This window comes from Ranitomeya imitator, chromosome 3, assembly GCF_032444005.1.
Source record: "Ranitomeya imitator isolate aRanImi1 chromosome 3, aRanImi1.pri, whole genome shotgun sequence".
In the NCBI taxonomy this organism is placed as follows: domain Eukaryota; kingdom Metazoa; phylum Chordata; class Amphibia; order Anura; family Dendrobatidae; genus Ranitomeya; species Ranitomeya imitator.
This window is the reverse complement of record NC_091284.1, coordinates 125306481-125322904: the sequence shown is the minus strand read 5'-3', so window position 1 is coordinate 125322904 and position 16424 is coordinate 125306481. Positions and strand designations below refer to the sequence as shown.

General features: G+C 44.9%; 1 protein-coding gene across 1 annotated transcript in view; it reads right to left on the bottom strand.

The window, feature by feature from the left end:
• Positions 1-15633: 15633 nt before the first annotated feature.
• TEKT1 (tektin 1) overlaps positions 15634-16424 on the bottom strand; it is a 37532-nt gene continuing 36741 nt past the window's right edge. Inside the window, exon 8 of the mRNA XM_069761385.1 lies at positions 15634-15906. Coding sequence (XP_069617486.1) covers positions 15747-15906 — 160 coding nt within the window. The 3' untranslated portion in view covers positions 15634-15746. The remainder of the gene's footprint in view (positions 15907-16424) is intronic.

The following is a 16424-nucleotide window of genomic DNA, read 5'->3' as shown; positions in this document are numbered from 1 at the left end:
CACACATGATGGGATTAGATGCATGGCTCAGCAGACTGTATCACACATGATGGGATTAGATGCATGGCTCAGCAGATTATCACGCATCGTAGGATTAGATACATGGCTCAGCAGACTATCACACATGATGGGATTAGATGCATGGCTCAGCAGACTGTATCACACATGATGGGATTAGATACATGGCTCAGCAGACTGTATCATACATGATGGGATTAGATAAATGGCTCAGTGGACTGTATCACACATGATGGGACTAGATACGTGGCTCAGCAGACTATCAGACATGATGAAATTAGATGCATGGCTCAGCAGACTATCACTCAATATTGGATTAGATACATGGCTCAGCAGACTGTGTCATACATGATGGGATTAGATGCATGGCTCAGCAGACTATCAGACATGATGAAATTAGATGCATGGCTCAGCAGACTATCACTCAATATTGGATTAGATACATGGCTCAGCAGACTGTATCACACATGATGGGATTAGATGCATGGCTCAGCAGACTATCAGACATGATGAAATTAGATGCATGGCTCAGCAGACTATCACTCAATATTGGATTAGATACATGGCTCAGCAGACTGTGTCATACATGATGGGATTAGATGCATGGCTCAGCAGACTGTATCACACATGATGGGATTAGATGCATGGCTCAGCAGACTGTATCACACATGATGGGATTAGACGCATGTCTCAGCAGACTATCACACATGATGGGACTAGATGAATAGCTGAGCAGACTATCACACATGATGGGATTAGATGCATGGCTCAGCAGACTATCACTCATCATAGGATTAGATACATGGCTCAGCAGATTATCACACATGATGGGATTAGATGCATGGCTCAGCAGACTGTATCACACATGATGGGATTAGATGCATGGCTCAGCAGACTGTATCACACATGATGGGATTAGATGCATGGCTCAGCAGACTGTATCACACATGATGGGATTAGATGAATGGCTCAGCAGACTGTATCACACATGATGGGATTAGATGCATGGCTCAGCAGACTGTGTCATACATGATGGGATTAGATGCATGGCTCAGCAGACTATCACACATGATGGGATTAGATGCATGGCTCAGCAGACTGTATCACACATGATGGGATTAGATGCATGGCTTAGCAGACTGTATCACACATGATGGGATTAGATGCATGGCTCAGCAGACTGTATCACACATGATGGGATTAGATGCATGGCTCAGGAGACTGTGTCATACATGATGGGATTAGATGCATGGCTCAGCAGACTATCACACATGATGGGATTAGATGAATGGCTCAGCAGACTGTATCACACATGATGGGATTAGATGCATGGCTCAGCAGACTGTATCACACATGATGGGACTAGATAAATGGCTCAGTGGACTGTATCACACATGATGGGATTAGGTACATGGCTCAGCAGACTATCACACATGATGGGATTAGATGCATGGCTCAGCAGACTGTATCACACATGATGGGATTAGATGCATGGCTCAGCAGATTATCACGCATCGTAGGATTAGATACATGGCTCAGCAGACTATCACACATGATGGGATTAGATGCATGGCTCAGCAGACTGTATCACACATGATGGGATTAGATACATGGCTCAGCAGACTGTATCATACATGATGGGATTAGATAAATGGCTCAGTGGACTGTATCACACATGATGGGACTAGATACGTGGCTCAGCAGACTATCAGACATGATGAAATTAGATGCATGGCTCAGCAGACTATCACTCAATATTGGATTAGATACATGGCTCAGCAGACTGTGTCATACATGATGGGATTAGATGCATGGCTCAGCAGACTATCAGACATGATGAAATTAGATGCATGGCTCAGCAGACTATCACTCAATATTGGATTAGATACATGGCTCAGCAGACTGTATCACACATGATGGGATTAGATGCATGGCTCAGCAGACTATCAGACATGATGAAATTAGATGCATGGCTCAGCAGACTATCACTCAATATTGGATTAGATACATGGCTCAGCAGACTGTGTCATACATGATGGGATTAGATGCATGGCTCAGCAGACTGTATCACACATGATGGGATTAGATGCATGGCTCAGCAGACTGTATCACACATGATGGGATTAGACGCATGTCTCAGCAGACTATCACACATGATGGGACTAGATGAATAGCTGAGCAGACTATCACACATGATGGGATTAGATGCATGGCTCAGCAGACTATCACTCATCATAGGATTAGATACATGGCTCAGCAGATTATCACACATGATGGGATTAGATGCATGGCTCAGCAGACTGTATCACACATGATGGGATTAGATGCATGGCTCAGCAGACTGTATCACACATGATGGGATTAGATGCATGGCTCAGCAGACTGTATCACACATGATGGGATTAGATGAATGGCTCAGCAGACTGTATCACACATGATGGGATTAGATGCATGGCTCAGCAGACTGTGTCATACATGATGGGATTAGATGCATGGCTCAGCAGACTATCACACATGATGGGATTAGATGCATGGCTCAGCAGACTGTATCACACATGATGGGATTAGATGCATGGCTTAGCAGACTGTATCACACATGATGGGATTAGATGCATGGCTCAGCAGACTGTATCACACATGATGGGATTAGATGCATGGCTCAGGAGACTGTGTCATACATGATGGGATTAGATGCATGGCTCAGCAGACTATCACACATGATGGGATTAGATGAATGGCTCAGCAGACTGTATCACACATGATGGGATTAGATGCATGGCTCAGCAGACTGTATCACACATGATGGGACTAGATAAATGGCTCAGTGGACTGTATCACACATGATGGGATTAGATGCATGGCTCAGCAGACTGTATCACACATGATGGGATTAGATGCATGGCTCAGCAGACTATCAGACATGATGAAATTAGATGCATGGCTCAGCAGACTATCACTCAATATTGGATTAGATACATGGCTCAGCAGACTGTGTCATACATGATGGGATTAGATGCATGGCTCAGCAGACTGTATCACACATGATGGGATTAGATGCATGGCTCAGCAGACTGTATCACACATGATGGGATTAGATGCATGTCTCAGCAGACTGTCACACATGATGGGATTAGATGCATGGCTCAGCAGACTATCACACATGATGGGACTAGATGAATGGCTGAGCAGACTATCACACATGTTGGGATTAAATGCATGGCTCAGCAGACTATCACTCATCATAGGATTAGATACATGGCTCAGCAGATTATCACACATGATGGGATTAGATGCATGGCTCAGCAGACTGTATCACACATGATGGGATTAGATGCATGGCTCAGCAGACTGTATCACACATGATGGGATTAGATGCATGGCTCAGCAGATTATCACGCATCGTAGGATTAGATACATGGCTCAGCAGACTATCACACATGATGGGATTAGATGCATGGCTCAGCAGACTGTATCACACATGATGGGATTAGATGAATGGCTCAGCAGACTGTATCACACATGATGGGATTAGATGCATGGCTCAGCAGACTGTGTCATACATGATGGGATTAGATGCATGGCTCAGCAGACTATCACACATGATGGGATTAGATGCATGGCTCAGCAGACTGTATCACACATGATGGGATTAGATGCATGGCTCAGCAGACTGTATCACACATGATGGGATTAGATGAATGGCTTAGCAGACTGTATCACACATGATGGGATTAGATGCATGGCTCAGCAGACTGTATCACACATGATGGGATTAGATGCATGGCTCAGCAGACTATCACTCATCATATGATTAGATACATGGCTCAGCAGATTATCACACATGATGGGATTAGATGCATGGCTCAGCAGACTGTATCATACATGGTGGGATTAGATGCATGGCTCAGCAGACTGTATCACACATGATGGGATTAGATACATGGCTCAGCAGACTATCACACATGATGGGATTAGATGAATGGCTCAGCAGACTGTGTCATACATGATGGGATTAGATATTATCATAGTCCTTAATAATTAGTGGCTCATACGTCACTTCAACAAGTATATATAACCATAATCCTCTAGGGGGATTACCGAACAGAGGATAAGAAGTAAAATGAACAATAAGTAAAGTTTAAAAATAACAGTTTATTGATACATCTTAAAAGAAGGCAAAAGAAAGAGGGAAAGGGAAGGGGGGGGGGGGTGAACTGGACCAAAAGAAAAAATGAAAAAAGACAAAAAATGGGACTTCCAAGTGGTAAAGGGAGAGGGAAGCCAGCAAAAATAAATCTACATACACAATAAAGCATGCATCATAAGGATAAATGTCCCCTCCAAAGCTATGAGGTCTATGTAACACAAGTGTGCCTACCAAAAACTGGTTAATGTAGACCAAACATAAAAACAGGCATAAACTACTACCTACATATATGAGTCATAATGGTGATGCATATGGAAGGCGGGAGAGGCCAAAATAATAAAGAAAGAGAAGGGGATACCTCAAAAGTACTAAGAAACCGTGGAGGCTGAAGAGATAAAACAGCTACTCCTAAGGCTTAATGAGAGAAAAAAACCCTATATCATGGCAAGATAAATGGCTCAAAGACCGCCGTTGGTGAAAAGGAGTTAGTTTACCTGTAATATGTTGATGGAGGAGATGGGGGAAAGTGCCGAGACGTGTGGCTGTGGCTATGCTCTCCCGACGCCAAGGACGTAAAGGGCGTCGGGAGAGCATAGCCACAGCCACACGTCTCTACATACCTGTCTGAATACCACCTCGGCACTTTCCCCCATCTCCTCCATCAACATATTACAGGTAAACTAACTCCTTTTCACCAACGGCGGTCTTTGAGCCATTTATCTTGCCATGATATAGGGTTTTTTTCTCTCATTAAGCCTTAGGAGTAGCTGTTTTATCTCTTCAGCCTCCACGGTTTCTTAGTACTTTTGAGGTATCCCCTTCTCTTTCTTTATTATTTTGGCCTCTCCCGCCTTCCATATGCATCACCATTATGACTCATATATGTAGGTAGTAGTTTATGCCTGTTTTTATGTTTGGTCTACATTAACCAGTTTTTGGTAGGCACACTTGTGTTACATAGACCTCATAGCTTTGGAGGGGACATTTATCCTTATGATGCATGCTTTATTGTGTATGTAGATTTATTTTTGCTGGCTTCCCTCTCCCTTTACCACTTGGAAGTCCCATTTTTTGTCTTTTTTCATTTTTTCTTTTGGTCCAGTTCACCCCCCCTTCCCTTTCCCTCTTTCTTTTGCCTTCTTTTAAGATGTATCAATAAACTGTTATTTTTAAACTTTACTTATTGTTCATTTTACTTCTTATCCTCTGTTCGGTAATCCCCCTAGAGGATTATGGTTATATATGATGGGATTAGATGCATGGCTCAGCAGACTGTGTCATACATGATGGGATTAGATGCATGGCTCAGCAGACTATCACACATGATGGGATTAGATACACGGCTCAGCAGACTATCACACATGATGGGATTAGATGAATGGCTCAGCAGACTGTATCACACATGATGGGATTAGATGCATGGCTCAGCTGACTGTATCACACATGATGGGACTAGATGCATGGCTCAGCAGACTGTATCACACATGATGGGATTAGATACATGGCTCAGCAGACTGTATCACACATGATGGGATTAGATACATGGCTCAGCTGACTGTATCACACATGATGGGACTAGATACATGGCTCAGCAGACTGTATCACACATGATGGGACTAGATGCATGGCTCAGCAGACTGTATCACACATGATGGGATTAGATGCATGGCTCAGCAGACTGTGTCATACATGATGGGATTAGATGCATGGCTCAGCAGACTGTATCACACATGATGGGATTAGATGCATGGCTCAGCAGACTATCACACATGATGGGATTAGATGAATGGCTCAGCAGACTGTGTCATACATGGTGGGATTAGATGCATGGCTCAGCAGACTGTGTCATACATGATGGGATTAGATGCATGGCTCTACTTAGTCATTGTAACTCCTCATTCAGGTCTCTGCAGACACAGCAGTAAATTAAAACTATGTCTTACGAGGAACTGTTAAAAGATTTGGGAATGTTTAGCAAAAAAGAAGCCTGAGAGGAGACTTAATAGCTGTCTATAAATATATGAGGGGCTGTCACAGTGTAGAGGGATCATCCTTATTCTCATTTGAACATGGGAACACGAAAAGCAATGGGATGAATCTGAATGGGAGGAGACACAGATTAGATATTAGAAAAAAACTTTTTGATAGTGATGGTGATCAGTGAGAGGATTAGGCTGCCACGAGAGGTGGTGAGTTCTCCTTCAATGGAAGTCTTCAGAGGCTGGACAGACATCTGTCTGAGATGATTTAGTAAATCCTGCATTGAGCAGGGGGTTGGACACGATGACCCTGGAGGTCTCTTCCCTAACATTCTATGATTCTATGACTACTATAAAATGGCGCCCAACTCTTCCCTCAGCTGAGAATTGGCGGTGTGCCCATCTCCCAGCTGAGGCTGCCACAATGTAGTTGGAGCGCCCCCAGACACAGGGCCACGAGTTCTCGGTACCGGGCCTCTCTGGTTCGGTTCTGAGGCTGTCACGGTGGCTAGACCTGGTCCGCGACTTTTCTTTCCATTCTAGCTTCACCAATGCAGGACCGCCTAGCTCCTTGGCTGGGCCTACTGTCATTGTACCGGCCATCATTCTACGGTTCTCAGGAGGACTCTCTCTCTAACCCCTACGGGTTCACTTCAAGCTTTCCTGTCCTCAATCTTTATTAACATTATCAAACTTTACTAACTTTCAACATTATTAACGTTTCGATCTTTTCCAAAGCAACATGTCAACATTCCCTTTAAGAGGGAACCAAGTCTCTAGGAAGTAGTGCAGATTCTCTCTGTCTGCAAGTCCACTGAAAGCAAGACCTTCTGCGTCATGTCCAGAAGCATTATCTTCGCAAAGTCTTCTTTCTTTTGTAAAACCAGTAGGGAGCACCTTTAAGAAGGTGCAAACTATGTACAAAACAGTTTTGGAATCATTCACTGTTCATGACCCGGTAGTCTTTTAGAACACTGATGAACAAACAAACAAGAAGAGGGATCCCGGGTAAACAAAGGGATCCCAAGGAGTTAACCCTGGACGGGTTTAAGTAGAAAGGGGTAAGGAAAGCAAAGAGTTAACTATGTACAATTGCGGGCTTCCGAGGTTTATTCTCGCGACGGTAGATTGCAAGGCATCCGTTGGTAGCGAACACTTCCCGGCCTGGAAAGATCTGTGTTCGACCTCTCATCCGATGCGGTGTCAATGTCACTAATCAGTTTTTCAGGTATCATCTGGGTTCGAATGTCAATTTTGGTAGTAGGTTCAGTAGCGGCAATAATGCCCACTGTGGTAGTAGTATTAGGATTTGTCAGTTCAGAGTTAGTCTTAGTCATGGCAGCAGGTGGCGCTGCTTCGGAGCTTATCAGTAGGTCTTCTGTCACTGGGGCAGGGTCGTTCTTCATACCTGCTTCAGATGCGGTCCCTCCGGTGCCGGCCTGCTCTGTCTCCGCTGGGATCTGGAACGCTGACTGCGGGGCCTTGCGCTGTGGCGTTGTCATCTCTGTTTGCAGTATCTCGCTTTCCGGCAGGGCCTTGCTTTCTGGCTTCGGAGCGCTGGAACTTCTTTCTTGCTCCGGACCAGATAAGGCTGCTGACAGACGTCTGGTGAGGATCCTGATGACGGTCTCCTTCCACCCAGCCTCAATGCTCAGCTGCATCCCCCGGAGTTGATCGCTGAGCTCGTCCACTCCGGCCTGCAGGAAGTCGGGGCCAACAGGTGACGCCTGGCCGCGGTATCTCTCTGGGTAGCTGGGGGAGTCCTCTGCTCCGACCCCACGCTCCGATCCCGGTCGGCTGGCCATGGCGTCTCCCTCATGGCTTACTTCTTCTCCCTCCTTGTCCTTTTCCCGCTCTCTCCTTCGTGGGCGGTTTCGTTTTCTTTGTCTCCGCCCACCACTGAGGATCAGGAGGCGGATCTCGGCTGCTGACGGACACGTCCTCAAGGTACAGAAATATTTAGACTGGGCGGCCATTACTTTTCGTTCTCTTCACCTTGCTCACGCCCACTTCCACGCCCTTCTTCTCCTGCGCTCCTCGTGGCACGGCAATGGCGGCGGTTTTGGCGGAAATCTTGCAGCAAATAGCAATACACAGTCTTTGCAACAGATCACAGTTCATGCACAATTCAATCACAGTTCCAAGGCACACATGACCTGCTTCTCAGGCTTAAGTACAATCCTGTTCGTGACGCCAAGTTGGAGCGCCCCCAGACACAGGGCCACGAGTTCTCGGTACCGGGCCTCTCTGGTTCGGTTCTGAGGCTGTCACGGTGGCTAGACCCGGTCCGCGACCCTGCTAAGGGGCGTCCAATAAAGGTGGTGCAGTCTGTCAGGGGTTCGTGACGCCACCTGTGGTGTTCGGTCAGGGTGACCGACGCTGCTGTGGGGTCCGCTGGGGTGATGGAATGGCAGCTGGATGGTATACCTTCCCACAGGTTAAGTATGTCCCCAGGGCTTCCCAGTAAGGTAGATGGTAATAGTGTAGGGTGCAGTCAATAATGAGGACACAGGGTTGCAGTCTCTTTACTGAAGACTTCAGGATCCTCCATCCAGAGCACGCTTAACAGGGCTATCTGAGACCGGCCGGTCCGATGGGCACATCCAGAGTTTCCTTCGCAGATGGAAATCGTTGCCTACCACTAGCACCTGTGTGTTGTAGTGCTACCCTGCTGAGCATTCGGAATAGTCCACACAACTGCTGTTCTCATTCGTTTGTTCTCTACAGCTCTCTCTCGTTCTTTGGTTCCAGATGTTACTAGTTTCTCGTCCCCCAGGAATGTTATGGCTAGGACGCACCCGTATGACGGGAAGGCTCGGAGCTCTTTCGGGACCCTAGAGACGCCCCTCTCCACGCGTTGCCCCCTATGTCTTTGTAGGTGTAGTAAGGTAGACAGCCAACCTGTGATTAACTGTCCTGCGGAGTTCGAAGTAAGGCCTAGAGTCAGTTACTCCCGCGGTGTTCCGGCCACCGGCTACGTGCCTCAGTAGGATGTTGCCTCGGTCTCACGGCACGACTCCTACTGGTACTCCTTTGTGCTTGATCTCGTTTACACTGTTCCACAATATCCTTCCCTTCGTGTCTCTCTCTTGGATACCGCTGCGGGGTGTGCAGGCGTGGTTCCGCTACGTTCTGCTCTGTTCGCTAGGCACCTGCCAGGTTCCCACGCCCGACAGGGATCCCCCTGTGTCTTCTCCCTGCAACACCCCCTGCCACGGAATGTTGCCTGAATCCAACCCAGTCAGCTTCTCACTAACTTCCTCCCCAACCCCTAGTTTTACCGGTGTGAGGAGTGGCCCAATAAATAAAGCCTTTTTCTCCCTCTAGTGGCCGGAGTGTGAAGTATAATGTGTTCTGGTGATACCTGGTCAGGAGAACTCCTTTAGTGCCATCAGACGTACCATCACTCCCCTTAGTGGCAGAGCGTCATACTGCAACGACCAGGTCTCTGGGGCGCTGCATAGGAGATGCAGATGGACACCGACCTCAGCTTTCTATGCTCAGAGGCTGCTGTATCTGCGGTGTGCAAGTGTCATGCTCATGTGATGGACAGCCAGGACCGTAGTCGTGGCAGAGGTTAATGGCTCTTGCGCACCCTGGCCTCCCATCACATGAACACAATGCCTCTTCTGCAGCCTACCTTCAGCTTCACCTTCCACACCATTAGGGCCCCTTTCCACTTGTGAGGAAAACGGACGAGTGCAATCCGATAAAAAATCGGATTGCACTCGGACCAATGTTAATCAATAGGTGACATTCCATTTGCGATTTTTTTCTCAGCCGAAATCGGACTGAGAAAAATCTGTGTCGGCTGAGAAAAAAATCGCAGCATGCTGCGTATTGCTGCGATTCTCGGACGAGACTCGCCAATGCAAGGCAATGGGTGCAAGAAAAAAAACGCACAGCACTCGCACCATGCGAGTGCTGTCCGATTTTTACGCACCCGTGTCCTTAGAAAAGCCGGCAATTCAGCGTAGAGTACAGTAAAATCACACTGACAGGTTAGATTAGAGTAGATATATACACATAGAATAGGTATATATACATACAGTGGGGCAAAAAAGTATTTAGTCAGTCAGCAATAGTGCAAGTTCCACCACTTAAAAAGATGAGAGGCGTCTGTAATTTACATCATAGGTAGACCTCAACTATGGGAGACAAACTGAGAAAAAAAAATCCAGAAAATCACATTGTCTGTTTTTTTAACATTTTATTTGCATATTATGGTGGAAAATAAGTATTTGGTCAGAAACAAAATTTCATCTCAATGCTTTGTAATATATCCTTTGTTGGCAATGACAGAGGTCAAACGTTTTCTGTAAGTCTTCACAAGGTTGCCACACACTGTTGTTGGTATGTTGGCCCATTCCTCCATGAAGATCTCCTCTAGAGCAGTGATGTTTTTGGCTTTTCGCTTGGCAACACGGACTTTCAACTCCCTCCAAAGGTTTTCTATAGGGTTGAGATCTGGAGACTGGCTAGGCCACTCCAGGACCTTGAAATGCTTCTTACGAAGCCACTCCTTCGTTGCCCTGGCGGTGTGCTTTGGATCATTGTCATGTTGAAAGACCCAGCCACGTTTCATCTTCAATGCCCTTGCTGATGGAAGGAGGTTTGCACTCAAAATCTCACGATACATGGCCCCATTCATTCTTTCATGTACCCGGATCAGTCGTCCTGGCCCCTTTGCAGAGAAACAGCCCCAAAGCATGATGTTTCCACCACCATGCTTTACAGTAGGTATGGTGTTTGATGGATGCAACTCAGTATTCTTTTTCCTCCAAACACGACAAGCTGTGTTTCTACCAAACAGTTCCAGTTTGGTTTCATCAGACCATAGCACATTCTCCCCAAACTCCTCTGGATCATCCAAATGCTCTCTAGCAAACTTCAGACGGGCCCGGACATGTACTGGCTTAAGCAGTGGGACACGTCTGGCACTGCATGATCTGAGTCCATGGTGGCGTAGTGTGTTACTTATGGTAGGCCTTGTTACATTGATCCCAGCTCTCTGCAGTTCATTCACTAGGTCCCCCCGCGTGGTTCTGGGATTTTTGCTCACCGTTCTTGTGATCATTCTGACCCCACGGGGTGGGATTTTGCGTGGAGCCCCAGATCGAGGGAGATTATCAGTGGTCTTGTATGTCTTCCATTTTCCAATTATTGCTCCCACTGTTGATTTCTTCACTTCAAGCTGGTTGGCTATTGCAGATTCAGTCTTCCCAGCCTGGTGCAGGGCTACAATTTTGTTTCTGGTGTCCTTTGACAGCTCTTTGGTCTTCACCATAGTGGAGTTTGGAGTCAGACTGTTTGAGGGTGTGCACAGGTGTCTTTTTATACTGATAACAAGTTTAAACAGGTGCCATTACTACAGGTAATGAGTGGAGGAAAGAGGAGACTCTTCAAGAAGAAGTTACAGGTCTGTGAGAGCCAGAAATCTTGATTGTTTGTTTCTGACCAAATACTTATTTTCCACCATAATATGCAAATAAAAAGTTAAAAAAACAGACAATGTGATTTTCTGGATTTTTTTTTTCTCAGTTTGTCTCCCATAGTTGAGGTCTACCTATGATGTAAATTACAGACGCCTCTCATCTTTTTAAGTGGTGGAACTTGCACTATTGCTGACTGACTAAATACTTTTTTGCCCCACTGTATATGTCAGGGAGACACCTATATATATATATATATATTTATATTTAATGTAGCGTGAGATAGCTTTAAAGCTTGTAATTCAATTACCGGCTTTTGCTATCTCCTTCACAAACCCGACATGATATGAGACCTGGTTTACATACAGTAAACCATCTCATATCACCATTTTTTTTGCATATTCCACACTACGAATGTTAGTAGTGTTTATATGCAAAATTTGGCCGTTCTAGCTAGTAAAATAAGGGGTTAAATGGCGGAAAAAATTGGCGTGGGCTCCCGCACAATTTTCTCCGCCAGAGTAGTAAAGCCAGTGACTGAGGGCAGATATTAATAGCCTGGAGAGGGACCATGGTTATTGGCCCCCCCCCCTGGCTAAAAACATCTGCCCCCAGCCACCCCAGAAAAGGCACATCTGGAAGATGCGCCTATTCTGGCACTTGGCCACTCTCTTCCCATTCCCGTGTAGCGGTGGGATATGGGGTAATGAAGGGTTAATGCCACCTTGCTATTGTAAGGTGACATTAAGACAGATTAATAATGGAGAGGCGTCAATTATGACACCTATCCATTATTAATCCAATTGTAGTAAAGGGTTAAATAAAACACAAACACATTATTTAAAATTATTTTAATGAAATAAAAACAATGGTTGTTGGAGTATTTGATTCTACGCCCAATCCAGTCACTGAAGACCCTCGTTCTGTAACAAAAAAAACATAATAAACCAACAATATTCTTACCCTCCGCAGATCTGTAACGTCCAACGATGTAAATCCATCTGAAGGGGTTAAAATAATTTGCATCCACGAGCTTTGCTAATGCAATGATGCTCGTGGCTGCAAAAACCCCGGAAAATGAAGGTAAAGTAGGTCAATGACCTATATTTAGCTTCATTTGCGGTGAGGCGCCCTCTGCTGGCTGTTCATAGATCGTGGGAACTTTCCTAGAAGCTCCCAGGCTTTCTAGGAAAGTTCCCACGATCTATGAACAGCCAGCAGAGGGCGCCTCACCGCAAATGCAGGTAAATATAGGTCAGTGACCTACTTTACCTTTATTCCCTGGGGTTTTGCAGCGAGGAGTAGCGCTGCATTAGCAGAACTCCTGGCTGCAAAATATTTTAACCCCCTCAGAAGGATTTACATCGTTGGACTTTACAGATCTGCGGAAGGTATGTATATTGTTGGTTTATTATGTTTTTTTATTTACAGATCGAGGGTCTTCAGTGATTGGATTGGGCGTTAAATAAAATATTACAACAACCTTTGTTTTTATTTCATTAAAATAATTTTTAATAATGTGTTTGTGTAATTTTTTAACCCTTTACTAGTATTGGATTAATAATGGATAGGTGTCATAATTGACGCCTCTCCATTATTAATTAGGCTTAATGTCACCTTACAATAGCAAGGTGGCATTAACCCTTCCTTACCCCATATCCTACCGCTACACGGGAATGGGAAGAGAGTGGCCAAGTGCCAGAATAGGCGCATCTTCCAGATATGCCTTTTCTGGGGTGGCTGGGGGCAGGTATTTTTAGCCAGGGGGGGGGGCCAATAACCGTGGACCCTCTCCAGGCTATTAATATCTGCCCTCAGTCACTGGCTTTACTACTCTGGCGGAGAAAATTGCGCGGGAGCCCACGCCAATATTTTCCGCCATTTAACCCTTAAATATAATAGCTACAACGGCCAAATTTTGCATATACACACTACTGACATTAGTAGTGTGGAATATGCAAAAAAAAATGGTGATATGAGATGGTTTACTGTATGTAAACCAGGTCTCATATCATGTCGGGTTTAGGAAGGAGAAAGCAAAAGCCGGTAATTGAATTACCAGCTTTAAAGCTATCTCACGCTGCATTAAATATAAATATATATATATAGGTGTCTCCCTGACATATATATCTGTATATATACCTATTCTATGTGTATATATCTACTCTAATCTAACATGTCAGTGTGATTTTACTGTACTCTGCGCTGAATTGCCGGCTTTTCTAAGGACACGGGTGCGTAAAAATCGGACAGCAATACGGATGTCATACGGATGTTGCGATAAAAAAAATCGCATGACACTCGCATGACACTCGCATGGCACTCGCAGACGTTACATCAGTTTTTTCGGTCCGTAAATCGGACCATTTTTTTCTCACACAAGTGGAGATGAACCCTTAGGTTCCATACAGTCCACGTTCTCCGCTCTCCCTACGCTTTCTCCTACGTCCTTCAGTACATTACGGGGTCGTACCGCCTCTTGCGATAACACAGCGTCCTCTCTGTGCAAGCTCACTACACCTGAGAGTTCCCTCATCCGTTTCGCACCAGAACGGAGGGCGTCAGCCCATGCGATGATCTGCCACATGGCAAGCGACTTGTGTCCCTGTACTGGTCAAGGACCACTTCACAAGCTCCTGCCCCAAGTTGTGGTAATGCTGCTGCTTCAGCTGCACTTGTGTCCATCTGGACTCTAAAAGGCTGGGTACCTTGCTTAACGTTGCAGAGCTGTCTGCCCAACAAGGGCGCCAGGCCCCCTACTGAATACAAACAAGAAGACACATTCCTCTTAACACAGCCAGCCCCTCCTACATAACTATGTATTATATTGTGCCTCATCTAATGTCAGATTTAGGGTACTACACTTACCCTATCACTACTGATACAGTATATACATACACCAACATGAAACACGAAGTAAAATACTATATACATTATAGCAGCATGACTTACCATACAACCTTTAAGGGGTTAGATGCGTGGCACCCCCTTACATTCAGACACCTGCACACCAGCAAAAAAAAATGCCAGCCCCAAGCGGCTGCAAAAAAAAAAAGGTTCAAATAGTACAAGCCATTTTGTATTAACGATAATTGATTATATCATCAATATTACGGTATATAAAAATAATTTTCCACACACTGCCTAGTAAACGTGCCTTGTGACAATATCGGCTCCACCTCTCAGCTGTTCACAACACAGGAGTAGAAAACACCCCCGCCACTCAAAAAAAGGGATAGTTCTTGAGAATATTCTGTGTAACAAGAGAATCTTTATTTACAGCCGATATATGACAAGACAAAATTTCCGACGTTTCGGCTCTCAGGCCTTTATCAAGGATGTCTGTCACAAGATCACAGGAGCGCATTTCTTGAAGGGGGCTGGCTGATTGGTTCATTTCAATATCTGAGCTGGTCCTTTCCTCTTATTTCCTTTTACTCATAAAGCGCCCTCATAGTCTGCAGTGCTGTACAGATATTATCATTTATGGACTGTGACAAATGTCGCTTGCACAAGGTATTGAGCCCACTGATTGGCTGCAGTGGTAACTTACGCTGTAGCTCTGACGTCACTGCAGCTGGTAGTAAATCAGCAGGCGCAGCGGCGGAGCAGCGACACTGCTGCAAGAACCGGTGAGTAACCTGTTTGGTAGTTTTCACCTTTGGAATTGTATGGACTATAAAAAGTAAACAATGAACAGAAACCCTTTTAATGATATAACTTTTTTTCTTAATTTTTTCACCCCTGAATATGGAGAGCCATCATTTTGCATGTTTGTCATTGCTGAGGGCAATGATTGACTGCAGCGGTCACATGAATGAAGTGATGTCATCGCTGTAGGACTGAGGAGCAGCAGTGATCGAGCGATGGAGGTTAGACTGGTTATGTTATTAATGCATTTTTAGGTCCCATTTCTATAAATAAAACCAAAAAACAGAGAATCCCTGTAAAAGGTTTACACCATCTTCATTGTTGTTTCTGTGTGATCGGGCGATGACAGAACGAAATGGAGGAATCCTATACAGGTCTGAATGCAGTAACGTGGGGAACACAAACATGGATTTATCACTTTTATATTTTTATTTTTTCCACATTTTCCATAGAGAATTCAGCGTGTATAAGTAGAATGGCAGAGAAGTGACATCTCAGTGTCCGATTTCCTGCAGGAATCTAGAAGTTGTTAATGGAGATGGCTTCTCGCATCTGCATACAGATCACTTCATCGATGTACAGAGTGTTTTCCTTCACTTGGATCTCCTCCTCTAGAGACAGCTGCTTACGGATCAGGCCTTTCAGCTCGGCTTCCGCCTGATTCAGAGCCTCTCGAAGTCTGCAAAACAAAAGATCCAGAATGAATCTAAGGCTATGTTCACACGTGGCGTTTTTTTCTGCAGCAAACCTGCTCATTTGGCAGTAAAAAAAAAATCTACAAAAAACAGGTTTAGCTTGTTTTGTTCTTGCTTCTTTTGGTGTTTTTTTTTTTTTTGCTGTGTTTTTGTCGTGCTACATTTGTCTCTTGTGCGTGCTGATGAAGTTTAGTGAAAAAAAAATCATAACGTTTAGGCACAAAAACACAGAAAATCCTGATTCCTGCGTTTTTTTCACCACCCATTACTTTCAATGAGTGAAAAACGCTAAAAGGAGCGACATGATCCATTGTGCAAAAATCAAAGTATTGAACAAAACACTGAGAACAAAAAACAAGCTGTGTGCATGAGATTACTGAAATCTCAAACTTTGCCGATACTGTAAAATGCAGCTTAAAATTTGCATTTAAAAAATGCATCAAAAACACCATGTGTGAACATTCCCTAAGGGCTCACTCACACTGGCGTATAACCCTGACAA